Consider the following 26504-nt stretch of genomic DNA (forward strand, 5'->3'; position numbering starts at 1 on the left):
TAAGGCATGTGATATCTACGTTGCTTATGTCTCGGCCTCTTTCGGGCTTACAGATATGGATGTTGAATGGAAGAATCTGCTGCAAGAGCGTTTAGGCACACAGGACGACATGAGGATTCCAAGGCAATTTGGAAGAATTTGGGTAATCTAAGACAATATCCGGATTTGGATGAGAATGGCCACGAAACATTGACGAGATCATTTTAGACTAGGGACAAAAGTATTGGCTTTGGAATGAAGTTGATCAATCCATGGTGGACTATACCTGGAATTGAGCTTGATATACATTCTTACTTGTTGTGTTGATAGTCTCGCCCAATGTACTCTGTACGGCTTGTCGGAATGGATACCAGAAACTGCCGTAGAAGGCTTGCCATGCAGGCAAAGCAAACACTGGGTAAATGTATAAGTACCATATGAACCATGGGCTGTTCTACTTCTATTAAATATCGAGGTGAGATGAGCATTAAAGCGGAGAGAAAACAATTCCGCAATATTATTCTTTTGAGAATACCAACAACTCTAAAGGTTAGAATACAGTATGACAGCCGGATATGGACAAAGAGGCATGGTCAAGATGACAATAAGAAATCAGGGTAAAGTAGCCCCTAGGGGAATCAACAGGGATATGTAGACAAGGTTAACAGAAGAAATAGGAAAGAAAGGTATCAGATCACAAAAAGATTAAAAGGAAGCGTCGAACTCGAATGACGAAGGTATATAAGGAGAGATCTGGTGTCGAAAAAAAAAATAAAAAAATGGCCGCGGGATGGATATCATGCAGAGGTCTTAGGAAGGGAACAAATCACAAAGATGTACAATCAGAAAGCAAAAGGGAAAAACGGCGCACTCCAGCCTGACAAAAACCCCCATCAAGATCCAGCCCCAATACCAGTACTCGGCCTGGTATTAGGAGCCGAAGGTGCCTCACTGGGTACGATGCCAACCTTGGGATCGGGAATCTGGATATCAAGCGACATATACGCCGTCCGCCTCAAGCTCCAGATATGAACACCATCCTTGGCGCCGACCTCACGGTTCCAAGTCTCCAACCAAGCCTCGACATGCTGTAGCTGGCTTTTCGTCGCGGGAGCATTGAGATCATCCCATACCCAACCAGTCAACAGACCCAATACGCCATCAAACCAATTGCGAAAACTGAACGGGTCAAATGCCTTGACAATGCCATCATTGACGGTAGAAATCACCCGTCGAAACTCCTGCTCCGACAACAACGGATCGAGAATCTCAGGATAAAGATTCGAAAACGTCGGCGCCAAATCACCCTTAATCATCCAATCGCGCCGGATCCGAATCACACGCGTTGTCATATGTTCCCTCGACCCGATAGGCACATGGGGATTTATATGCGGGAAACAAGGGTGAGCCGGGCCCCAAGCGAGCTCCTCGGCGACATCGGCGTGCGGCTGACCGGTATGCGAAGGGACAGAAGCGATCTGAGACTGGGAGTGGAGGGAAGTTTGTGACTGAGCGTGACGGGGACGGTCGTTCTGACGAGTTCCGTTCTGTGTGAGGTGAACAGCTTCGGGGGGACGCAAGTTCTCCGTTTCGCGCGCAGCGCTGCCCGCGAACGCGGCTGTCATTTCTGTGAATTCTTCGCTGCGACGGTGTCGTCTAGGCAGAGCAATGCTAGTGCGGCCACTTTCTGTTTCCCCCTGGCTGCGCTCGACAAGTAGGCTGCTCGGGGACGGGGTTAGGCGGCTGCGGCGTCGCTCTGGGACGCTGAGAAGGGGATGGGCGTCGCGTGAGTGGCCGAAACCTAGAGGGAGACTATCGTCTGATTGGTGGGGGCGGACGGTTATTGGGGTTATTCGTGGGACGTGGTTGACTGGGTTTGCGAGTCGGACTGCTGGTGGGCGGAGGAGCGACGGCGGGCCTGAGATCGGGACGCACTGTCGCCGCTGAGCGCGAACGAATGACGGAGTTGACTCCACGGGGGCGCGGTTGGCTGGAGGCCCAGGTAGGACTTGTTGGCCGCGTGGATAACGGTATGCTTCTTCCTCCCTCGATCGAGGTCTGGGGGATTTTAAGGACGCCGTTTTGAGGGGAGAAAGGAGAGGGGGAGAACTGGAGTGGAGATTGGAGACCGGGCCAGGAAAAAGTGCCCTATGTGGACATGCAACAAATGAGTGTGAGAAATAAGATTAGAAAAGAATTAGGGGGATAAGAAAGAAGGTTTGACTTTGTCGGTGAAATTCAAGGTGAAATTCGAGAAATCCTTGTAAATCCGTATATAAGAAGCTCGCTTGGCGTATATAATGTCGACTGCTAAATGACAAAAAATTGAAAAATTGGACATGAAAAAGGATGCTACATCTTATATCAAAGTGACAGGGACTCGAAAGGGATACACATCCAATAATCTTAATAAAATATATGCGAGTCGTTTGCCCCCGGTTTCATTCTGATTAATCCACCGTCCCTTGTTTCATCTCGGCGTTTATTGGGTATAGTATGCACACTCTAGCAAACGCTAATCGAGGTACTATTGCTATTATCAATGACGAACTGCATTTCAATTCAGGCCAAGTCTCGGCAGTGCTCAGTAAGACCGTCTTACTTGCTGCATAGAACTTGTAGGCACGAATTAGGCAAGAAAATACATTATCAGATAGTAATTATAGACATGGATGCAGTAAGTACTTCATAAAGTCATTGGAAAGACACATCGCCATGGCGTGTAATAACAACACCTAAGATATATATAAATATATATATATATACACATTAATAATAAAATAAAATAAAAACAAATCAAAGGGTATCGAGTAAAATGAATGAACCATGGGCACTACAGCTTTCGATTCGCCGAAGCCTGCATACGACGCATTGCCTGCCGATGTAGTTCCGTCATGTTGCCACGCTGCATACCGTCTGCGATGGCATCGCCCAGCTGAGCAGAGGAGGCGTCGCGCATCTGCTGCACAGAGTTCCATGTAGTGCGCCGGTCAGTGGGGCTGGTCGGGCTGAGAGGTCTGGACTGGAGGGTCAAAGGATCTTGCTTTTGGGTAATTTCCTCACGGACAGATTGTCGCCACGCTGCCATTCTTGAAGCAGACCGGTTCAGCTCGCCGGCGAGAGCTGGTGGGGTATACGTTGGGGATTGGACAGCCTCGAGGCTGGCAAGGCTTAATGCGGATGGGGACTGCACTGTCTGGCGCTGTAGTAGGGTGCGCCGCTTGGAAAGTGGGATGTCGTCCTCGTTGAATTGGACTTGTTCATGTTCCATCTCCCTTTCTTCGGGGATGGGGAGTGGTGAAATTGGGGAGACGAGGGGCGCCATGTCAGGTAGGGACTGTCGGGATAGGTTGCGTGCGGCCCAGGGATCGAAGCGGTTAGATGTTGAGGACATGCGGTTTCGGACCATATTCTCGCGGACTGCGAGGAGGGGAGGTGGTCCATTCCAGCGTGATGATGATTCTGCTTCTTTGGGCTCGTTGGCAGTAGTGATTGTCAACATGGGAGTCGATGTGTTGCGCATCGCCGTCATTCCCGGTTCCTGAGCTGGAATAGGGCCAGAAGCCGAGCGTAGCACGTTGACTGAAGCTGTCGAGTTGTTCCGGGTTAAATTTGGACTCGCTTTGGTAAGACCTTCCGCGCCTGTCCGCGTCTTGGATCGGGGAATATTCGGCAAGGGTACCGATGAGATGTAGGCAGGTTGTTGATTGTCCGTGTCATCGAATTCAGGCCTGTTCACGGTTGGTCGTGGTTGTGCAGTGAGAGGTGTCTGAAGAAGACCGCCTACATCAACAAATGCTGCGGTCTCGTGAAATTCCTCTGAGTCTTCTACTTCAGGTTCAGGTTCGAACTCGATTGGCTCCATTTCAGGGATGTCCGCATCGGCGAGATGCTTGGCCCATTCGTTCGTGCGGTACGAATGGATCACTCGTGATGTTTGCTCAGGAATGCATTTGACGTTTGATGCATCCAGTTTCTTGAGCACTTTGATCTTTGGCTCAACCTTGGGCTCGGGCAAAGATACAACCGGCTCGAGAATGGACTCGGCTTTGGTGGTTTTAGCAGTAGGAGGTCGATCTTCATTACCATCCTCCACATTTTCTCCTTCTATGTCGTTCAGAGGGGGCGGCATCAACGTAGCTGTGGGCTTGACTTCCTCGGTCTTCCTTGGAGCATCTGGAATGTCAGCCTCAACATCTGTTGCGGGCGTTTCCGGCGATTGGGGCTTCTCTGACGCTTCGGAGATGCCAGAATTTTCCAGAGGACTGTTGCCAACGGTGCTCTCGACAGGATATACCTGCTGAACAGACTTGCTGACAGCAGTCTCTTCTGTGATCATTTTCTCGTCGTCTTTTTGGGTCGTGGCTGTATCGACATGGAGTCCAGTATCCTGGGCAGCTAGTGAACCGGCATTTGACTTGATCTCCACATCTGCAGAGTCCTTCTCCGAAGCTAGCTCAGCGTTAATTTCTCGCTGCACCTTTTCAACACCACCAGCAACATCAGCATCCGAGATAACACTCGGGCAACCGACGCTCATCTCATCGAGATCATCGACAACTCCCAGTACAGAAGAACTGGCATCGTCATGAGTTACCAGGTTCTCCTGAGACTCTGAAACATTCATCACACTATTGCTGTTCCGCCAAGAGAGCCGGTTCAACATTTCTCTGCCAGAGAACCGTTTAGAGCGAGGCGTACCAACCTCCGAACCGATGTCAGCACCGTTTTCAGAGGCGTCATCATTGCCCTCGCCAAGAATATGGGTAATAACAGGTGTAGTAGGTCTCGGTGTCTTTCCTTCAGATTGACCCTCATTCTCGGTACCCTTTTCCTGATCTGCTGACTGACTCTGTTGGGATGAATCCTCCTCCGGGACGGCCTCAAGTTCGCGAGTATTGCTTGCACCCTGCTGGTTCTTCTCGCCGTCAGAGGCACTGCCAGAAGCATCCGGGCTCAGCATTTCCTTGAGCTCGATTTCACCCTCTTTATCGTTGTCAGAGGAGTGAAACCCATCCGAGCCCCGTCTGGAGTCACCGATAGCAGTCTCCGAAACTGAGGTGGTTTTGCTATCGGCAGCCTTTCCGTTTCCGTAAATGAGTTCCCATTCGGCACGCTCTTGGATATTCTTTTCCTCGAGGCGACGACCAACTTCGGCATCTTCTTCTTCGATCTTTCGGGTGTGTTCCCGGCGGGAAGCTTCTTCCTTCGCTCTGCGCTCCTTGATGAGATTCCAAAGTCTGATCTGGGAAATTACCCCCAGAACAGCAATAATGATATTCGCGGCGAGCTCAACACGAATACCACGTGTCACGGGGTAGGTGTCCGTTCGGAGAGGGAAGACGTTTTGGTTCAATCCTGGATTCGTCAGCAACTATGAACAGTTTGAAACCAAATTATTAGACTTACCCCAGATATATAACCAGAACTCTTTCAATCCAGCTCTGCTGTAGCAATCGATTCCAAGGACCAAGGCAGTTGCACCGGCGAACGAAGTGCATCCGATCAGGCCGTACGACCGGGTATAGTGGCTGAACGATAGGGAGTAGAATCCCACAGCAAAGGCAATAATCATACCAGCCTTGGGGCCACTTGCGGTTACAAGGCCGCCAGATTTTAAGGCAAGGAACCACATGCTCAGACAGAAACCGCCCAGAAGGCAGCCCAGTCCCTCGCAGATTTCCCTGAAGACGAGCGACAGACCACCGAACACAGCGCCGGTGAAGAAGACGGCGACGAGATAGCCGCCCTGCACGGCGTTGCTTACCGGTGGGCTCATTACGTAGATAATGAGGACCTGTATACAAATCGGTTAGTTTTGTTCTTTATCGTTTTCCGAGTATAGAACTTACGGTAACTCCCAATGCGCTAAGGAATCCGGTTGAGAGCATGATTTGGACCCTTTTCTTTGTTAGCAAAATGTTATTGTTATAGAAGGATCAAAGATTGAATACCATTGTTGGCGGACGCCAATGAAGGCCAGGACTGCCCCGAGGGCAATTAGTATAAAACCCCCAACACCCCATGCCGGCGTGATTACCGGTTTGATTGGCAGGCCTCCGGAGTAGGTTGGTCTAGTGGAGTCGGCCGTTTGCTGCTGGGAAGATGCAGTTGTTCCATCGAGCGAGGGCACAGTCGAGGTAGCGGAAGCGGCAGAAGTGGTCGTCGTAGCATGAGTGGTCGAGGTAGTACTGCCAGAGGTTGTAGCTTCGGTAGCTGTTGACGCATCGGTTACTGTTTTTGATGCATCTGTATGAGTTGCCGTCGTGGCCTCGCTGGCAGTATTCTCCGTCGTTGTAGGGTCCGTTTCCTTTTCTTGTCTAGCCTCGAGGTTGGCGACTTCCAGATCGCGTCGTCCCGGGCCCGAAGCTGGCGCTGCCAATGTCCCCAGGAGGAACAGGGACACTATTAGGGTGAAGAGCAAAGACCAACGCATCGTAGCTGGATTTCTAAAGCGAAATGCGATTAATTCTCCGTAGAGAAGGGTATTCTGTTATTGTAAGACCAGCACGCCTTTCACATATCCCACAATGTTAGTCCCACGGTTGGCGCGCGAAATCAATGGAGACCTCGGGGGGGAGGGGGGAGGGGGGAGCCCTCGAAGTACACAAATATTAATAATTAACAATAAATAAAAGGAATTAATCAAAGTGGCGTTAGGGACACATAGGGTAAAGAAAAGAAAAGAAAGGAAAGGACAAACGGAGGCCAGCCCTAAACCTCCCTATATATAAACGAAAAAGATGTGGAAATGGACTCATTTCACATGGATTTGAGTTTGATTAGGTACAGGAGAGAGAAGCCAGTATGAACCCAGTACCCAGTATGGAGCCTAGGAGGAATATAAGAGGACAATAACATTTAGCCACGCGATTGTACCTGAGCTATCTTCTTTTGCCCCCACCGATCGAGGAAATGGCCGATCTACCTAATGAACTTGTATCAACTCGGACTAGCACCGTTGGCACGGACCAAAGAGAGAGAGAAGAGATCCTCATGTCTCCATCTTGTGGCTTAATTATCTTTTCTCTTTTGACGAATATTACCATGCCACCATGCCACCATGAAATCATGAAACCATGAAACCATGAAACCATGAAACTATGAAACCTCCTTTTTTTTGCGCGTTTTACGGGATTGTTATTGTTCTTTTTTTCTTTTTTTCCTAGTTTCTTTACGGAGTACTCTCGAACAATGCAGATCTAATGCCAGTGAACTGTCAATCCCTCGCTTATAAGCAATGGTCCACCGTGATTTACAACATACATTCAAGTCCACATTCGTGATAAAAAAAATTAAAAAAACACAGCAGAGACTCTCTCCACGGGTGGCGCCGCGCCTTGACTATCACAGCCCGATCTATCGATTTTGCAAATTTAGCGAATATTTGACCTCGAGCAATTTGATCTTTAAGTTTGACCTTTGACCTGACCAATCTCATTGTCCTATAGATGCCCATTGTTGACGCCTCGCAAACGCCCCTCCTGCAGCGACGTGGTTGGGCCGCTAATTGACAACGCAAGGAGCGCATCCGAGACAATAGCTATCTTAATTTATTCTCGGTCTGGCTCAATCCATCAGCGGTATTGCAGCTTGTCCGCTGGGATCTGCTTCCCCTGGCCGATCTGCCTATCGGCTGCCATTTCCAGTTTGGTGTGCGTACTCCGTAGGATTGTACTTATACAAATTGTAATCGTACGGTTGTACCTACAACATAGGTACTCCATACAGTCTGCGCGGGACAGTCGGATGTGATGGATTGTGACATGATCAGGCTAAAAATTTATACCCTGCCTTGTTCGTGTTGGCATTCACATGGCGTATGAAGGATTTCGAAATAATGTAGCCTCGCTTGATTGCATTTCTTTGCTTTTTCGTCCTTGTAATTTTGTTTGGACTCGGGACTTGAGACGTTGGGTTTATAATTCTGAAGCTCAGATAGAGCTATAGCTCTGTAACATAAGCTTATGAGCTTCGCCGAAATGACCACGGAGTATCCAATTCTCCTTCCAAGGAGATATCAATTGCAACCAAATTCCCCGACTCAACCTACAATAAATGAATAATAATGATGACAATAACTGGGCAGCCCAACTAGTGTCTTATGCCCCCATATCACATCCGAAAGCGGTAGCGACGTGTCCAGATCACGTGTCGTTATCAACATCACATCACGATGCCAAAACAAATCTCAATTAACCCATCCTAACTGTACTTGGTAATCCATAATCCACACACTCTACCTTCAACCATGTCCGCCTTCCTCTCCTCTCTGCGCCCGGCCATGCGCATGGCCAATGCTCCCCAGGCCGCCCGCGCCTTCAGCTCCTCGCCCGCCAACTCCATTGCCCGTCTGACCCTCACCGGTCGCCTCGGCGTAGAGCCCGAGCTCCAAGCTACCTCTTCCGGCCAGGAGGTCGTCAAGTACACTGTTGCTACATCCCACGGCAGCCGCGACAACCGCCAGACGAGCTGGTGGCGCGTCACGAACTTCGTCCCCGAGGGCTCCCAGCGTGATTTCATCCTTGGTTTGCAGAAGGGGTAAGTGGATGTCCTTAATATTTTGTTAGCTTGTGCGGGACACAACACTGCGTGCTTGGATTCCGTCTTGTCTGTTGGATGTGTTGCTGTATGCCGCTTGGATCCGGCAGGTCTAAATGCGTAGACCATGCGGATCGAGAGCGAGAGCTTGCTTTCGCGATTGAGAACTGCATGGGGATCGTGCTGTCCTATCTGAACGTATGACATGTGGAGTTGGCGGTGAAGCGACGCGCCTTCGGATAAGACATTACTCCATGTCATGTTCGTGGTTGAGCGGTAGGGGCTGAGCTATGGGATTGCCCTGCTCCTCAATTGGCCCTGTCCAGTTGCACCAATACAGCAATTTAAGCTTTAGCTTGATGCAGATGTGCTAACCTCGTTCCCGCAGAACACTCGTGTACCTCGAAGGCGATGCCAAAATGGTCTCCTGGGAAGATGCCGAGGGCCACTCCCGGTCCACTTTGAACATTATACAGCGTATGTCGATCCCCCGTTTTCTCAATTTGCTGCCACTCTTTGGGAACAAAAAAAGCCCCCATGGTTCAATCTAACACCCTTCTAGGCACTCTCGAGGTCCTTAAGCGACCCGATAACAGCGGTGACGAGTCTCAGTAGATTTATTGATCAAGGCTCTGTATCAATCTAAATTTGTTGCTAGTTTCATTTTGGGGCTGGTGGGGTTGAGTGAATCTCCCTTTGCGGTGTGATTATATTGTACGATTATACCCTGAATACACTTCGTTCAGTACTGGATGGATTCGATCGTGATAGCGGGTGGTGTAGTACATACCTAGGTATGCTGAAAGCTCGATCCATGGGTTTAAAATATTGTCTTTTCTGGATTCAACCCATGACTTATTATTTCATTTCATACTCGCGAAAGCTTACAAGGTCTTTTGCCCGCCCGGGGGGCCTACGACCGACCCGCGGACTAGTACTGCTTCGGCAACGCCTACCTTCCTGTATGTCAAAAGTGGAGGGTAAGACTGTTCTCAATCACCTACGTTGCGGCATACTGATTAATAAATATATATCTATATAAAGTTTCTCCCTAGGTTCTACACTCGTATACCAACACCATCTATACAGAAACAGATTCAAACAATTTTATTTTGCATTTTTCATTTTGCATGAGTTACTCGACCACGCAAATTATGTTATGATGCTTAGTTAAGTAGTACCACTCTGATGTACAGATAGATTCCCATGAACTCAAACCAACGCGAAGGCAAGATTAGAAACCCATAGTAAGCCACTGCAATCCCAGATAAAACCCCAAAGAAAGGACCTGCCCACTAGACCTGAACTCTAACCTCGCTCTGCTGGCTAATAACCTGTCGTACATGAATGAAATCCTTATTAAGCTCGGGGGAAGTAGGCCCGCTGGACAAGTCCCGACTATCACTATGACTAGCCCACGCATTCGTGGAGACAGTCTGCAAGGTACCGCCAGGGAGGTCAGTGAGCAGAGTCCCATCAATATCCTGACGAGTCTGACGTCTGTTAAAGAGCGACCAGGGCAAGCTACTCCATCGCGACTTGGTCGACCTACCATCGCTATAGCGGGACAAACGCGAAGAAGTACCCTTTTCAAGGTCATTGTATGTACCATGCGTCGAGACAAAAGTGGCGATAGATTCCTTCTGGCGCGAGAAAAGCGATTTGGCACGGGAGCCGATGCTGCCGATTAGGGTTGTTGCCGATGAGGCGTGCGCGGGGGAAGGAGCCGTGCTGCGGGTGTCTGTTGGGGGCTGTATGCCCGGGAAGCAGTAGCCCAGTCCGAGAGACCAGAAGACAGTGCGGTACATGCGTGTTGCATCGCGGCCGGAGCCGAAGAAGATGAAGATCATGAAGCCTGATGCGACTGGGGTCCAGCGGTCGAAGAAGACGGTGCCATTGATGGGGATCATTTCGATGATGTTCCATTTCCCGTTGTGGATTCTGCCCCAGGAGTAGTTGTGCCACGGGAGGGAGAGGATTATATCGTTATAGACGACGTATCCTTGGAGTGGGAGGATACAGACTAGCATTGACAGGGCGAGGAAGAAGAGGCGGAGGAAGCGGGATTTGCTGAGGTTGCTGCTGGAGGCACGGAGGATGTTTGCGAAGTCACTTCGGTACTTGTGTACGCGGATGAGGACCAGACCTGCGGTGTTTAGTTAATGGGGGATTCTTTATATGAATTATGTTTTGGAGTATACTTACAGCAATAGTATGCTGCGATGAGACAGATAACCGGCGGCCAGATCCATGCAAAGACGAGACTGACCCAGCTTTCGTCGAAGTTGTTCACACATCCTGAGATGGCAAATAGCATGTATCGACTCTTCTGCCAGATGATATGTGTAATCATTGCCATGACTGGAACAGCAATGCAGAATAAAATCTCCATGAACTGAGTGCGCCAACGTTGACCTTTGCTCGGGACTAATGTGGCCCGATCTGTGTCCAGTACAATTGCAAGACTTCGAAAGATACATGCCAGGCTTCCTGGGATACCCACATAGCTGGCAGTCATAAACTTGACCTCGATGTCGCAGAGACCAGATCCGTCCCACCACGATGCCACGTCGTCCGTGGGCCATATGAGAGAATTGATGATGTTGAATAAGTTGAGGAGAATTGACCAGAATATCAAACTAGTAGCAGGAAAATTGCGGTTCTTTCCATGCAGAATTAACGGCGGAATAGCCAGGGCAATGGAGAAAGAAGATAGAACTGGCAGAACCACGGCCTGCGGGTGTCTTCGGTTGATATCCATGGCGGCAGTGGATGTAAAACAGAGTTTTAAAAAAAAGGATATCGATAACCTGAGCCTTTAGGTCTTCTGCAACCCGATCAAGAGAATGAAGAGATAGAAGGAAAGAAAGAGGGGTGGGATGGAACCATCCTCTCTCGATGAAGGATGTATATCCCGCCAGGGGAGATGATTGAGCGACGACGTCTTATTGAGATCCGAATAACGCGAATCAGGAGGTTGATTCACAGCTCAAGACATCATGCCCTGAGAAAATTCGTGTACTATTCATGAAGAATGTATGCGCCGCAGAGACAAAATTCGCGGCCGGGGGTCCCAGGCCGTGACATGTTTTGCAGGCAGAGAAACCTATCCAGTGGATTAGCATTGAATTAGACTAGAGAACTTACAATTAAAAGAATAAAGAAGATGAAAGAAGCTGAATAAAGAAACACGACATGCATAGGCTGTGGTGTTGTGGTTGAGCGAATAGTGTGAGGCAACACCAATCCGGATTTGGATGTCAATAGACCCGAGGCGGGGGGCACTTTATTCATTTTGATCTGCCTGATATTTTGGTCGTCGATCTGGGAGATTAATGACTAATGATTTATTGATCTAGATTGTCTCGTCTATTTAATAGACCAGACGAGATTCCTAAGGTGTGAGAGAGTTGATGTATCCAGAGAGGATCCTCGACGGACAATACACACTACAACGATCTCTCTCTTTTTCTCTCTGCATACTTCATATACATATGCTTATTCAGTAATACTCTACTCCACACTTGACTATTACTTAATAACACTTATAAATCTTGGAATATTTTAATACTTTTTCAGTATTACGAGGTGTTGAAGTTGGGGTCACTACCCACAGTCTCCCTTATGGTACATACTACATAGTAAACACAAGTACATGTACTTCTTTAGCTGTAGACATCACATTAGTTACCTGGAAATGTTAATTCATGACTTATTAATCTAGACTGTTTATATTCAGATTCACCAGATTCACCAGATTCCAGAGCAGTTGAGGCATTCGGAGAGGGCATAATACTACAATAGCAATAGGGTGTTTGCAGAGTCTATTAATTTCCACTTATACATTCGGTTTCTAATCACTTGAATCTAAGGACCTGTTTCATTATGTGACCCCGTGTTCCATCCAAGGTCACTTGTCTCTCCTTCTCGGCTGCTCAACATCCATGCCTTATTCCTATGTAACCCCCCTAATAACAGGAATCAGAAGAATCAGAATCTGATTGGGAGTGCAAGTCACCAAATGACCTCATGAGCACTTTCCGGCAAGTTTTTCGACACTCCTCAGGCCACTGGAGACTTTGTCACCAAGTTTTGCAATGTGAGCCTCCTCCATCTCACGACGGAGCTTAGCCCCCCTGGAGACCTTTGTCGCACCAGTCAAATGCCAGCATCAAAAACAATGTTCATGATGTCCAGTGCGGCGTTATTGGGGGTTTTCACAATATCGGCGACGCCTGTGCGGATATCCGCAGCTGTTCCGGCAATGCTGAGCACAAGGCCAACGTCAGCCAATCCCTCAATTGTACCTAACACCTCTCCAACAATAGGGACCATGAAGAGAATGGCTACGAGGAAGCTGCCTATAATCTCTGTTTCCTTGAGCTTCTTTCTTCAGCACTGAGTTTATCCGCAACCTTCTCAACTGCGCTCATCTCCTGGACGGCAGACACAATCATCAAGATAGGCAGTGAGATGGAGTCAATGAGATCCATACCGTCCCCAATCCAGGTGTCCGTGGCCATTTGAAATAGTGTGGTGGAGATTTGCGGTTTCAAGGATCCGGCCCTGTCAAGACCCTTCTTGGCCGTGTCCTTCGGGTTCGACACTTCAGACGCATCGTAGCCCTTTGGCAGTGAGATATTGTAGTCGTAGCCGGTCTTCCAACAATCATCGTCACACTTGACGGATGGTCCACAGGTTTTTTGACGAGTGTATTGCCCGAATTGAATATGGGACTGATTGATTCCAGTGTTCGTGTAGAGGTCAGCCCAGAACTTGGTGGCCTTACTATCGTCCAGAGACCAGTGCACACTCTCAGGGTAACCTCGATCCTTTCTAAAACGCTTTGAGTAATCTGGTGGGCACGGCTCAGTCTCTGACTTCCACTTATAAAATAGCTCTGGGTCACCAAACCCGTGACTCTGTTGACAGGCAAGGGAATCACAGGTCGTGTAGCAAGCACTGTCTGACCAGCAAAGGTCACAGTTGTAGGTATTCTTATTCGCATGACACTGGTCACAGCAAATGGTGTCCTCGTCCACCTTGCAGGTAAAATACTTGTTGCCATTCTGGTAGACGAAGTCATGGACGGAGGCACCTGCGAGTTCTGCAACCATGTCGGCATAAATCTTGAATTTCGCATCGTATCCATCATTTATAAGATCGGTGTAGTTTTTCATGGCAGTACTAGGCAAGTCCGAAAGAGTCTGCACAGTATACTGCGTGACACAATGCTCAGGGATCGTGCTGCTGGCATTGCTCAAGGCCTTGATGCTATGGAAGGTTGCTGTACAGGCGGCAAGCTTAGGCACAGGAGGTTCATCCAAGGCGTCATCGTAATTGTCGTCATCGTCGGTAAATTTATTCAAATCGACAGCCCCTTTCGACGGTTCCGCCAAAGTTGAAGCCCTTGTAGTAACTTGTGCGGCTATTCATGGTGTCACTATCCATGAAGGAAGCCCATGTATTGTCCCAAACAATAATATTGGAATCAAATCCCGCATCATAGTAGGTCTTGGTCTGGTTTCCAATGGCAAGGATTTCGTTAATCTCGGCATTTGCGATAATACCTGCGGTCTCCGTGCATCTGCCTTCTTTGGCAGTTGGGACCCGTGCAAGATTCATTGGTCATACCGAAAGAACGTCCGTAAGTTGGAATTCCCACAAACACCTTGTTTGAATCCACTCCGGCTTTCGTGACTGCACAGGAAAGTCGGTAACCAATGAAATCCAGATGTGTGGGGAGAAATAACGCACGCATGGATGGAGCGTACTTTGTCTCAGTCAAATTCACTATGAATATCAAATTAGCATCCATTACCGTGATCTACAGCGCAAGAGGAAGATGTACCTTGGCTGCGGAGACAATCGCCATTGGGGCAGCCTTCCTGAGTCCATTGCTTGCCGTAGTCCCATTGACCTAAAACGCAAAATTATCGTTAGTAAATAGACACTCGATTAAACAATTTCCAGGGCACTTGCCGTGTAGGTCATAGGTAATATAAACAATATAATCCAAAGACTTTGCCATCTCATCGATGAGGAACGACTTCAAATACCAGTAAGATGCTGGGGCGGCAATTGAGACAGTCTTATCGAATGGGAAGTTGAGCTTCATCTTCTTGATGAAGTTGAGGTAGGTGGTACCATCACTAGCGAGACCTTTCGGTATGCCGGGGAGGTCCGTAGCTGAGTGGACATTGATTGAGATCAGCCAGAGCTGTTCCATTGGTTGGCCTTTTTGTTCCAGCAACGATAGGACCGCATTGTGCGTTGGACACTGGCGCAGGCATCGGTGGGTCACCCTTGCTCAGGCAGATCAGGCTCTTGAGTTGAAGGTTACCACAGCCAAACCAGCCCCATATCGTCTTGTCATTGAAATCACTGATGTCTGATGCCTTGAGTCCATTGGCAGCTGCAATAGAGTTACACACATCGTTTGCCTGCACAGTGTAAGTGTGGCAGGAACCATCCTTATTGGGCTTTGGCCGGATATCCGGGAGGCTTCCGGCAGAACAGCATACAGGCTGACCAGCCACCAGCATAGAGCACAAGGTCTTGGCGGTATTGTATTTGGTGAAGTCATTTGGGGAAATTCCACATTTCTTAACCAGAGAAGGACAAGAGTCTCCTCCTATGACGCTTATCGTTCGGCAATCACTGCGCTTGAAGATGTGTGCATCTCGAACCGTGCCGTTACTGCTGAGGACAAGGTCCATTGCCTTCTCCAGAACAGGAACACCTCTTTTGGTGCTTACACCGTCGGTGCTAGCACACTGTCCATTACTCCAGGAGTGAACAGACTTTTGCACAGAGGTCAAGTCTCCAGTGGTATCAACTGCTAGACCGATAGTGTAGTCGGCGTTTGAAACACCCAGACAGCGTTGCATGACCATGCTCTTCGCATCTTGGCCTTTTGATATTTGCTCATAGAAGCGCTGGAATAAAGATGAGGTGCTCTTGGCATTGTCAATGGCAGGTCCAACATAGACTCCAACAGCCACCCCATTATAGTAGCCAAAAACATTGGTAGTGTCACAATGGGACGTGTTTCCGAGGTGATTCTGAACTCGCTCAAGAATGGTGTGGAGGTCATTGACGGAGACTGAGCTAACATCTGAATCTATATTCAGATCTAGTGAGATCCCCTGCTTTTCACCCGGTATGCATGTAGAATGGATGTCTCTGTTGTGGAACCGTTTATGAGAAATGGCATGATGGCCACGTGCGGAGTTCTGGACGCCCGAGGGAGCACCCGATGTGACAGTGTTGCTGGTCATATTGTTTGAGGTACAGACCAGTAGCTTGATCACCATATCTTCTTCATCAAGGCCGGAGTGAAGAGAAAAGTCCAACAGCATAGGCTCTTTACAAGCTTGAAGACGGGTGACTGATGTGTAGACGGTCCAGTCTCCTGACATGCTATCACGAGGAGCTGGACAAGCGTGTAGAGCAGATTGATAGGCATTGGCAATGGAGGCAAGGGACATCATTGCCAGGCCAATGGCTGATGCGCCTTTCGGTCGACGCATCTTGGGAACTTGAGAAAACCCACCAAAAGGCGGTCTTGTCAAAACAAAAAGGGAAGTTTCAATGAGAGAAGAAAGGATAAACAGATTGTAAGGAAAGATAGACAAAAGAGGCAGACGCCCAAGAAAAAAGTGCAACGATGTATAAGCCCCCGGAGAGAACAGAGTCTGATGGCTAGATCATGGGTGTTGAGAAATTGTCCATATATGTATGTATGGATGAAGCTGCTGTTTAGTTCTGTCCTCAAATTGTTCTCCGTACAAATTACAGTGCCTTACACTAGCCTTTCCTACATTACCCTGATACAATTTCACATCCATGTACTGGAGCATCGCAGGCTCCATCCGGGTGCCAAAAAACTAGGACTCCTGACCATATCCGGTATACATCCTGGTCAACCGGAAGTAAAGCTGAAGCGGTAGCAGATGTAATAACTAAATCTAATTGTAAATTTCAGAGGCGGATTACGCTTGAAGTGGGGGGTTCAAGGGGTTTAGCGGCCCCATGTTTGGGCTAAGCTTCAGGGATCAAATCCTACTTTGCATTCGCATTCGTATTAGTACTAGTACGCGGCCTGCTGAAGTTATTTTGTTGAGTATCTTTGTAATTTTGAAAAGATAAACGGTGACTCATTTAATTGACTTTTCTCTAGGGCTCACTCCTTTCTCATCTACTTTCTAATTGCTCTGTTTCATCACACGAAAGAAAGGCAACTGGAAGAACGAATTGTATCTCAACATGCCTCAGGTGGATGATATTACCGCCCTCGAGCTGTGTGATGCTGCCACGCACGGCTCTGTGGACCGGGTTGAGTCCCTATTAGCCTCGGGTGTCGATCCAAATGTAGGATTTGATGGATTGGCCTCTGCCCTTTCCGGAGTGGCAGGTGACTGGGCTAGTGTTGAGAAAAGCACATGTCCTCCAATAATTTTCTTTGATCACACTGAGGCACCCGCTCTTCGTCGGGCGGCACAAGATGGTAATGCCAAAGCTATCAAGAACCGCGGACGGGCGGCACAAATCATGACAACTTTGCTCCAGCACGGCGCAGACCCTTATGCACTGTTTCGTCAACCTATCCAAATTCAGCATGGCCGACCTTTGTATCCCGGTGACACCGAGGATAAGGACTTTAGCGATGAGGAGGCCGATCTTATGATGGTGACTGTGAACCACACTGAGATCCTTCGAAAGGCTCTTGAATTGGAAGAATTACGACAACAAGGGATACTAGAGCCTGAGTGTGGTGATTCTGATTACGAGTCCGACTGTGAATACGACATGGCTCTGGCATATCAGCCGCAGTATCCGCGCAAGTACGGTGTATGCAGCACTTTTCATTCGCTACTCGAGCTCGGCAAACCAGTTCGACCCGTGATCGAATTTCTAGGAGATAAACTAGATTTGGAACGAAGGGACCCTCAGGGACGGACGCTATTTCTGGCCGCCTGTCGGAGCCCTATCGGCTTAGACGCATCCATCGACGGAGACTTCCACACCCTCTCTCAGGATAGCACTTGTCGTGGCCTCCGTGAAAACCCCTATCCGCAACCCAACAACCCTTGGAGACAGTCTGAAACTCAAGGCTACACTCTGGTCCTCCCTGGCCCCACTCTCCTCGAGTTCTTTATATCCCATGGAGCAAATCTTCTTGCCGTCGATAACTACGGTAGAAACGCCCTTCATCAGCTCTTCATATCCTTCCACCGTGAAGCAGAGGTACAACCTCCGATCATTGAAGCTGGGCTCAAGTATTTGGTCGCAAACTGCCCCAGTCTAGTGAATCAGCCCGACTATGCCGGGTTTTATCCACTGCATCTTGCGATACGACGAATGGGCGTGTATATGAAAGCTGAAGATACTCTCATCCCAACTGCTATTTACAGACTGGAGACTGCCGTCGACGACCTCCTTGCCGGGGGTGCGGACCCGCTAGCTCGCGATAGCCGCGGTAACACGGTTCTCCATTACCTTGCGGCCTGCAAACTTGGTGAGAATGATAAGATTGGAATAGGCAACGAACAAAGACGTCTCCTTCGGGTATTCCTCTCCCGCGGGGTTGATCCGAAGGTGCGAAACCAAGACGGCAATTCAGCGCTGGAGATCTTTTTCAGGATAGGTCCCGTCCCAATGATAAAGGAGGCGGCTTGCTATGATGCCGTTGGCGAAGAAGTTATTGGCGATTTTGAGCAGGCGGGTTGTGATCTAATGGAGACCACTCCATATGGACAGACGCTGTTGCATTTGGTTGCCGGGCTGGTTTCCGTCCGGGCGTTCCCATGGTTCAAAATCCTCCAGGGTAAAGGGCTTGATCCCATGGCTCGAGACAAGGAAGGGAATACCCCAATCGATATCGCAATGGGGAATGAAAAATTGGCGAAGCACTTTCGAAAAGAACAATCGGAGATATAGACTTGTGAACTTGAGACAGATAAACAAAGAGTGCTCGCGTCTTTCAAGAAAGGAAGAGACCGACAAAAGGGGATAGGGGAAAGAGGAGAAGAGAGAAGAGAAAATTACCACTCCCAAATGAGCAGGTCCTGGTGGCCAAGAAACCTCAGGCGGCCAACGTCCCCAGGGTGCGGTGATCAATGCTTAGCACCGGGGCTCTAGTCTTCACTTATACAACCGAAAATGGACGTTGCCTATTTAGGTAGGCTACATACAAGGCACCGGCACTAAGCCACACTAGTACGTATTGGGGATTTTCCACCTGGCAGTGGAGGTTGTATTGTATTCTTTCTTAGAGGTCTAAAGTCCCACCCGAGAACTATTTGACTACCTTGGAAGGCACTTGTACAACACAGACGGAAGTTGAAAGCTGTTGAGATAATGTACAAAAGCAATTTGGATGATGTTGAAAAAGCCCTACAAGGAGAAAGCTACGTAAGGAGATTTTTATTAAATCAGAAAATCACATTGCCGGACATTGGTGCATGAAAAGATATTTACATCACGAAGTCTCCGTAGTGTTCGTCGTTTGAATCAAGATCCGACGATAGCTCGTGAGAGGGTGGTAGCCATTATCGGTCACTTCCAAGATCAAGTGTAACAACCAACAGCCAGAGGCAGTCAGAGCCTTTCCACCACAGCTCTCACTAGCTACAGGAAGCTGCACCTGTGCTTTCCGGCCGCCATTAGCCAAAGTGACATTGAACTCAGGCACTTGACCCGCAACATTCCAGTCAGTTGATCCAGGCTCGCGATACTGCAGCCACTTAAAGCTTAGAGCATCGCCATCGGGATCGGTCGTGGCTGCAGCATCAAACGTGAGGCTTGACCCGGCCGCTGCGTTTATTCTCAAGGGAGCAAGCTCGGCAGTGCCATTCACCGAAATCACCGGATGGTGGTTTGCTTTGCTGATATTTGCCGGGAGAGACCACTGCATGCGGGCAGCGAAATCATTCTGGAAGGCATTTCTCCACCGCCAGACCGTTGCACGGTTAGAAATGTAAGTGCCATTGTTTTGGCCGACGACGCGGTCAGCGGCGTCGCTATAGTGGTTGAAATTCAGAATAGTCGACGGGTTTACTTTTGAGTATCGACCACCCCAGGATCCATAGTCTGGTTGCTCGGAGACACCGAGTCCATTTTGAATGAGATAGAGGAAGCTCGGGGTATCTCCTTCCATGATATACTCGTAGCTTGGGTAAGCAGCTTTGCCAAATGTTCCGATTTGGATATTATCGCGCAGCCACTTATGCGAGACTTTAGAGTTATCAGGGCCCCCTTTGTCTTCGCCGTAGTAGTCTTCTCCGGAGATTCCATTCCATGTTGCAAGACCATACTGGTTCCAGCCGTGGGTGGAGGAGATGTAAAATATATCTGGGAATTGCTGACGGATCCAGGCACCTGTGTCATCCTGGTCTGAGATTGCGTAGACACGAATACGAGACCGTAAGTCAGCGGCTTCGGTCGCTGAGTAGCTATCGTGAATCTTGTATAGCACTTGGGCGAGGACGTTGGTTCCGCCCCATGCGAGAACCCACAGGGGCTGGTCGGATTCCCCTTGGAGACACTCGAGGAGCAGCTTTCCTCCATCACTAAGAGCGATGTTCTTCCCCACTGCAGTCATACCATATGTCTTGAAGTTCTCATTGTCAGTTCGGTGCAAGATATTATTTGACTGGATCCAAACTTACGGCAGGGCCCGTTCGCACGAGGCTACGCATGTGCTCTCCTGATATATATGGCGAATCTGGAGGTGCATGCCGGTTCAGATTATACGTGATATTCGCATAGGCATCAATCACGGATAGCATATCCTCTGGATGGACTTCATTTTGCAACCAAGTCGAGGTGACGGCGACAATGCCCTCCGTGTGGAATTGGTTGGAGTAAAGTAGGTATCGGGTCAACGACTCGGCATCGTCGGGCTCGTTGGAGATATCGGAGAGAATGAATACTCGCGGTTTGTTGGGGATTGGCAAGAAAGAGCTGGTATTTACGGCTGTGGCAATTGTTTGGACTGCTAATGTCCACACCAGCAGGAATGTAGTCAGTGAAGCCATAGTTCACTTTGATTTCTGCTATTTTCCTATACATTACCTCTCTCTTTATAGTCCCTGCAAAACTCCCGGATATCTTCTACGGAGAAATGCCGGAGGTTTCCCCCATCTTCTGCACTCCACATTTTGTGGGGTAGTGCTAAATCCTACTCTATCTGGCCGTGCCTCTCCCAAATGGGAATTCCCTGTCTCAAATAGGAACTTTGAACCACCATGTTAATCCGGCACGGTGAGCTGAGAAAACATAGAGATTTTGGTCCGAGTGTTGATCTTGAATTCTCCCATTAAGGCTCTCCACACATAACAAGCCGACCTCGAAGTTCCTAATAGCTGATCTTTTTAACAGCCTTTAAGATCTCTCTTTTAGGTGTCTCTACCTAGAGCCTTCTAAATTCCCGTACTACTATACCACATAAAACTAATTAACTAAGAATTTTTTTTTTGAACTAAGATTAAAGGTTTAGATATCTTATATCCCTTGGTCTTCTATATTGGCAATTAAGAACGGGGTTGTTAGGCTATCGTTGGTCTAAAGGGAAGTATACCACACCGATTTAGTGAAAAGGTGCTAAATGCGAGCCAAGTATCAAGGTTAAAATCTACATAGTTATTCTAGTTAATATAATATGATAAAGTGTTGTGTATATAGACGTATAGTATATAAGTACCGTGCACAATTACCATTTTAGGATCTGCGAACCAGATTGGGCCCATTGCATCATCCCCATCTTGGCAATTTACCCCATACTCTCCCCAGGGAAACACATTCCTTTTCCAACCTTCAAAATCAACATGCCTGATTCCCCCATTCAGCCCCCTTTGAACTTACGTCGCGCCCGCACCGAGAGTCAGCGACGGAACTCCACCCTTTCGGACTCGCTCTCAGAGGCCCGCAACTCCATACGCTCATCGACCGACGACTTGTTTCTACCTCGTGTAGCAAAAGGCCATGACGCAATTCCAGCTGAAGAATCGAATTGGCATTCTGCACCCCTCGGGCTGGCCCTGCTACCCGCAATTGCGGGCATTTTCTTCCATGAAGGTAGTTCCTTCGTCACCGACGTCACATTACTAGTCTTGGCCGCTATATTCCTCAATTGGTCTGTCCGGTTGCCTTGGTATATCTCCCCCACGATCCTCTTATAATCCCCCAAAATAATAGTACTAGTATTAACTATATAAAAGGGACTGGTACCGCTCAGCCCAGGCCATCCGACGAGAAGAAAGCGGATTCCCAGCGCGCGACGATCCCCAATTCGAGCTCGACGACGACCACGAACCCCACCACGAACCCCACCACAACGAAGCAGCAACAGCCATCTCCGAGCTCCAAATCCACGAACTAGCCGCTCTAGCCGCATGCTTCATATTCCCCATAGTCGGCACCTGTCTCCTGCACGGCATCCGCTCCAGCCTCTCCCGACCCTCCGAAGGCCTAGTATCAAACTACAACCTAACGATCTTCCTCCTAGCATCCGAAGTCCGGCCAGTCGCCCATCTCCTAAGACTGATCCAAAAACGAACCCTACACCTCCAACGCATCGTATCATCCTCAACAGACCCAATCGTCACCCCGACAACCTTGCAAGACCTAACAAAGCGCCTCGAAGAGCTCGAAGCCCACGTCGCAGAGACAGCAACCGCCCGTCTTGCAACCCAACCAACAGATAAAGACACCTACTCCCTCTCTCCAAAAGAACTAGAACGAAAACAACCCGAGACATCCCCATCCCTCGTCGCCAGCGCAGCCCTCGAAACCCGTAAAGCTATCCAGCCCGATATCGAAGCCCTTAATCGCGCCGTCCGGCGCTACGAGAAACGATCCGCCCTCTTCTCCCTGCAGACTGATCAGCGCTTCGTGCGTCTGGAGACGCAGGCCGGCGACGCCATTGCTCTGGCTGCTGCTGCGAAGCGGTCGGCGGAATCCCGGCGCCCGAACTATGCGCTCGTCCTGCTGGACTGGGCTTGCGCGTGCGTCGTTGTTCCTACTCAGATTGCGCTGTCGCTTGGTAGTTTGCCTGGACGTGCGGTTGCGGGGTGTTGGGATGCTGCGATGCGTATGCTTCCGGGGCGGAAGGTTGTGCCGCAGCAGAGATCGAAATCCAAGTCTGGGCCGAAGGGGAAGGCTGGGGCTGGGCCTGGACCCGAGAGGGCGGGCTCTTCGGGTGTGTATCGGCAGGGTGGCGGGTTGGCACCGCAGCGGCGGTCTGGGGTGAGGAATGGGGATGGGGTGTGATGATGATATGTACGGAGTTTTTTTCTTTCTGATTTATTGTTGACTGAAGATATTTAGTGCGCAATGGGCATTGGGGAATGGCTGAAGGATCGGTCCACGGATATATTGGCGTTTATGGACTTGAGTACTTCCGGGGCATGATCTATCATATACTGTAGGATGAGAATATCGACTTCAGTTGAAATACAGGTACTCAACCTGGTATCATTAATCTTTATAGGCGAGGTAAAGGTGAAGATATGGCATTGGTACAGCATTGTACACATCAAGGCAACTTGATGTAATAGAACAACTTCAAAAGTCAAGTCTATAGGAGTGAGAACATGGATGGGTTTCTGGCAAATTTCAGATTAACCCGAAGCCGGACCGCGAGACAAAGGGTCACGCCCCACAAACCTCTCGACTTGTATCAGAAAAGAAATCAAGGCCGACCCCCAGATGGACCTCGATCATCCACTGCAACCATTTTTAAGAATGGCTCAATGATTGATCGCCTCCGCTCTTCAGATATACGACGCTCTTTCTCCTTAGGAGGTAGCGGAGCCGAGGCAGAAATAAGCACGAGTGAAAAGATAGATGCTAGAGCAGTCTCAACTGCTTGTCGGCGTGCTATAGAATCGTTCTGGCTGGTGGGTTCAGGGTTGGTGCCAGCGGATGTGCTCGTGGAGCGGTTCTTGCGGCGGAAACTGCCGCTGGTTATGAAGGCAGTAGCGGAAGCTGGAGTAGGAGATTGAGCTTGATCCTGGCTTGCAGTTCCAGCCTGCTTATCTGCCGGCTCTTTGGCAACAATGTGCTTTCCTTGCTTGGATAATGGGAGCAAAGGTGTACCGGACGATACTGGAGCCACTTCATTGGCGATGCGGGAGAGCATAAAAGTGACAAACGTAAATGATACGCTGTGCGCTGGTGAGTAGGCTAGATGCTCAAGCACCCAGGCCTGGGTTTCTTCCCAGTTTCGAGGAGGGGATTTGCTTTTCTCACGTACGATTATCTGCTCCTCCATGTCTTGCCATACTTTTGCAGTGACGATGCCATCTTGGAGCGCGTTGAGGAAAGTGAGGAGGGTTTCAGATAGGACCTCCAATCGATGAAGAGAGGATAACTCAGGAGCAAATATTGAGGTGAGGGACTTGTTGGTGTCGAGGGCTTCACGCACGGAAATTTGCAGCGCAGCACGCTCCTGCCGGTCCTTTAGAGTCCATGTATCAGGCTGAAAGGGCCATGCTCCCCCGGAGAGATCCATTGTCCATGGGGCTTTATGCTCCTCAGATTCACCATTTGTCATGCTCCATTCTGCGACCGCGCGCTCTGTCAGCTCGGAAACCGCCTCAGTCAGTCGGAAAAGCTCGCGGGGTGCCGACAGGCGGATTCCCGTGGAACTATCTGTGCTGGATGGGTGAGGGGTGTCGGATTCGGCCAAACTTCGAGCACCCGCTTCTGGCATCCGAGTCAACTCGTCGATACTGCAACCGAAGCAGGTGGGTAGCCAACGGCCATGAACAGAGATAAAGTGGTCGCGACCCCCATCGACATGAAGGACCATGATGTCTTCGAGTTTGACCTTTCCAATATTAAGCAATCGGACATGTTCGATGCTGCGAACGTAAGCTGTGACATCAACATTCGCTACTTCACCAGGGAGCAGAGTGTGGGTCTCAGACGAAGTAGTCATCGCTTGGCCAGTGTCATGGGCAGTGTCCGCAGACTTGCAGACGTGCATAACGAGCCATGAGGGTGGTTGTGCAATGGTCTTCTCATCAACGGTAGGTCGCTCCGCAAATGAAAAAGTGGCTGCGGTGCCACTGGTGTTGGCAATGGTTAGGGACCGATGAGCTGGGACATCGAAGGCAATATCGCCGAAATCGACGGTGTCGGGATCTTTGTCTGTGTGCTTTTGGTCACCATGTTTATCCACCACAATAGTGAGATCCGGCCGAGCTTCGTTCTCAGCCTTGTCCAATTCACGGGCCACTTCTTGATGGATCTTTGTTTTGAGTTCGCGATTGACCGCATCAAAGCTCAACGTAAAGACAGCATCCAGAGGCTTGTGGTCCGACGAAAGAATGCCTTGGTGTGATACATAATGGTCCAAGCAAATTGGATCATGGGAAGAGTCGAGCGATGCAACTGTGACCGCATCATCATCATCATCAGCGGCTTGATCCTCGCCTGATATGTACTCCTCACTGGCTACCCCGTCTGCGTCAGGATCATATTCAAACAAGACGTTATCATCGGCAACAGCTTTGTCCAGCCCGCTTGCCTTCATCTCCTCATCCCTCTTTCGGGCCTCTTCTGCTTCCTGGTCAAGCTTGTCATGTCTCAGCTTGTCCCGGTGACTGCGAAACAGAATCCGATCACACCAGCTAGGACCCCGTTGCTTCTCGCTCGAATCAAACATGGCCACACTCCCGACATCATATTTGTATGTCGGCAAGAAAGTGATGTGACCTTCCCGCCAACCCTTGTGGAAAGCTGCTCCTTTTCTCTGCTGGAGTCCGAGTTGATCATGCGGGAGGAGTGAGGAAATTGTTGTTTGAAGAGACGCAGGGTCATTATGAGGATCAATCTCTTCGTCAGTGACAGGTTCGGTGACTGGCTCCGTCTCCTCTTCTTCGGGGGGAGAAGAAGAAGAAGACGACTCATCGCCAGAATCGGCCTTATGGTTCCCAGCATGGCTTGATGATTGCTTTTCTTGGCGCTCTTTGTCGTACTCATTGGCAGTATGCCGAGAGAGGACCTGGCGCACGTCGTCACCAGGGATATCGTCGAGGCGGTAGTTGAGGTCACCAAACCAAAAAGTGAAATCTTCATCTCCGATTGCTTCGCCCGAATCACCCGATGATCCGTCCTCGGACCAAACCGCGTCAAATCTAGCACGCTGGACAATCTGAGAAGAGTCCCAGTTGCGCCGCTCCAAGCTGCCTTTGTCGGACCCTGCTGCGAGATGACAGTTGATAAAGACCAAACGGGTCGTTTCGCCCAAGACAAGGCGCGTTGCCACGGCGCCCTTGTTTCCCATGTATCCCATCAGCCCCGTGCCGACAGAGGTACTACTGATATAAGAAATACTCTCTCCAATGGCGGGCGACGCATATATCAGAAGCAACAAACCGACCAGCTGAACTTCAGAGACTAGCTGATATCCTTCCGGTAGTGCCTTCTCGACTGCTTCCTTCCACCGCTTGGATGGTGCCAGATCGACATATGGCCGGAGGGCTTCCGTTGGGGAAGATATATCGACCACTTCTTGCAAACCCAAGACGTAGAGGTCTATCTCTTCAGGGCTGTAGTTAAACGTTCCTTTTTTGTCGCCGTCCGATTTCTGCTGGTCATGCTTGCTGTACGATTGGAATTCTGGCTCTCGTGCGTAGTTTGTCCCAGAGAACTTCGGGCAGACCCCATCTCCTTTAACAAACCACTTCCCAATGTCTTTCTCGGTACCGGAGATGCCGGCTACATTCCACGTGCCAACCTTGACTCGGATAGATCGCCGGCGTGTGTACTCAGCTTTTCTTGCTCGGACCGCACGCGAAAGTGACAAAACATCGAGTCCTGGGTTCTTAATCTCTTCCGCGTATTCCGAGTCGTGGCTCTTGTGTCCTGACCCGGACGACGATGGGTATTTAGTGCTCATGGCGTATGATTATATGATTGGATCAGCAAATAAGAAATATTCTTCGCCTCGCTTTTATTGTTCGAAGTTCGGT

The 26504-nt window shown here is 49.4% G+C and overlaps 9 protein-coding genes across 9 annotated transcripts; 3 read left to right on the forward strand and 6 right to left on the reverse strand.

The window, feature by feature from the left end:
- Positions 1-872: 872 nt before the first annotated feature.
- On the reverse strand, positions 873-6415 carry N7537_005934 (uncharacterized protein; the record flags this gene model as incomplete). The annotated part of the gene is made up of 5 exons (XM_056896991.1): positions 873-1969; positions 2845-5337; positions 5389-5776; positions 5832-5880; positions 5934-6415. The coding sequence occupies 5 exons, from the start codon at positions 6413-6415 to the stop codon at positions 873-875; spliced, it is 4509 nt and encodes a 1502-aa protein (XP_056752776.1).
- A 1815-nt stretch (positions 6416-8230) lies between these two features.
- Positions 8231-9135, forward strand: N7537_005935 (single-stranded DNA-binding protein; the record flags this gene model as incomplete). The annotated part of the gene is made up of 3 exons (XM_056896992.1): positions 8231-8520; positions 8909-8997; positions 9083-9135. The coding sequence occupies 3 exons, from the start codon at positions 8231-8233 to the stop codon at positions 9133-9135; spliced, it is 432 nt and encodes a 143-aa protein (XP_056752777.1).
- A 680-nt stretch (positions 9136-9815) lies between these two features.
- N7537_005936 (pheromone receptor) lies at positions 9816-11281 on the reverse strand (the record flags this gene model as incomplete). The annotated part of the gene is made up of 2 exons (XM_056896993.1): positions 9816-10666; positions 10726-11281. The coding sequence occupies 2 exons, from the start codon at positions 11279-11281 to the stop codon at positions 9816-9818; spliced, it is 1407 nt and encodes a 468-aa protein (XP_056752778.1).
- A 1266-nt stretch (positions 11282-12547) lies between these two features.
- Positions 12548-12855, reverse strand: N7537_005937 (glycoside hydrolase family 18 protein; the record flags this gene model as incomplete). The annotated part of the gene is made up of 2 exons (XM_056896994.1): positions 12548-12664; positions 12700-12855. 2 exons carry the CDS (start codon positions 12853-12855, stop codon positions 12548-12550), a joined length of 273 nt encoding a protein of 90 aa, XP_056752779.1.
- A 26-nt stretch (positions 12856-12881) lies between these two features.
- N7537_005938 (uncharacterized protein) lies at positions 12882-16052 on the reverse strand (the record flags this gene model as incomplete). Its single annotated transcript, XM_056896995.1, is given in 6 exon segments — positions 12882-13939; positions 13965-14114; positions 14155-14313; positions 14342-14440; positions 14473-14709; positions 14720-16052. The coding sequence occupies 6 exon segments, from the start codon at positions 16050-16052 to the stop codon at positions 12882-12884; spliced, it is 3036 nt and encodes a 1011-aa protein (XP_056752780.1).
- Positions 16053-16788: 736 nt separating this feature from the next.
- N7537_005939 (uncharacterized protein) lies at positions 16789-18462 on the forward strand (the record flags this gene model as incomplete). Its single annotated transcript, XM_056896996.1, has 1 exon — positions 16789-18462. The coding sequence occupies one exon, from the start codon at positions 16789-16791 to the stop codon at positions 18460-18462; it is 1674 nt and encodes a 557-aa protein (XP_056752781.1).
- A 541-nt stretch (positions 18463-19003) lies between these two features.
- N7537_005940 (DUF1593 domain-containing protein) lies at positions 19004-20561 on the reverse strand (the record flags this gene model as incomplete). Its single annotated transcript, XM_056896997.1, has 2 exons — positions 19004-20134; positions 20193-20561. 2 exons carry the CDS (start codon positions 20559-20561, stop codon positions 19004-19006), a joined length of 1500 nt encoding a protein of 499 aa, XP_056752782.1.
- Positions 20562-21350: 789 nt separating this feature from the next.
- Positions 21351-22794, forward strand: N7537_005941 (uncharacterized protein; the record flags this gene model as incomplete). The annotated part of the gene is made up of 2 exons (XM_056896998.1): positions 21351-21676; positions 21744-22794. The coding sequence occupies 2 exons, from the start codon at positions 21351-21353 to the stop codon at positions 22792-22794; spliced, it is 1377 nt and encodes a 458-aa protein (XP_056752783.1).
- Positions 22795-23215: 421 nt separating this feature from the next.
- N7537_005942 (phosphatase family protein) lies at positions 23216-26431 on the reverse strand (the record flags this gene model as incomplete). Its single annotated transcript, XM_056896999.1, has 1 exon — positions 23216-26431. One exon carries the CDS (start codon positions 26429-26431, stop codon positions 23216-23218), a length of 3216 nt encoding a protein of 1071 aa, XP_056752784.1.
- Between the last annotated feature and the right edge of the window lie 73 nt (positions 26432-26504).

This window comes from Penicillium hordei (genome assembly GCF_028827395.1).
Source record: "Penicillium hordei strain IBT 12815 chromosome Unknown utg000003l_segment0_segment0, whole genome shotgun sequence".
Classification (NCBI taxonomy): Eukaryota; Fungi; Ascomycota; class Eurotiomycetes; order Eurotiales; family Aspergillaceae; genus Penicillium; species Penicillium hordei.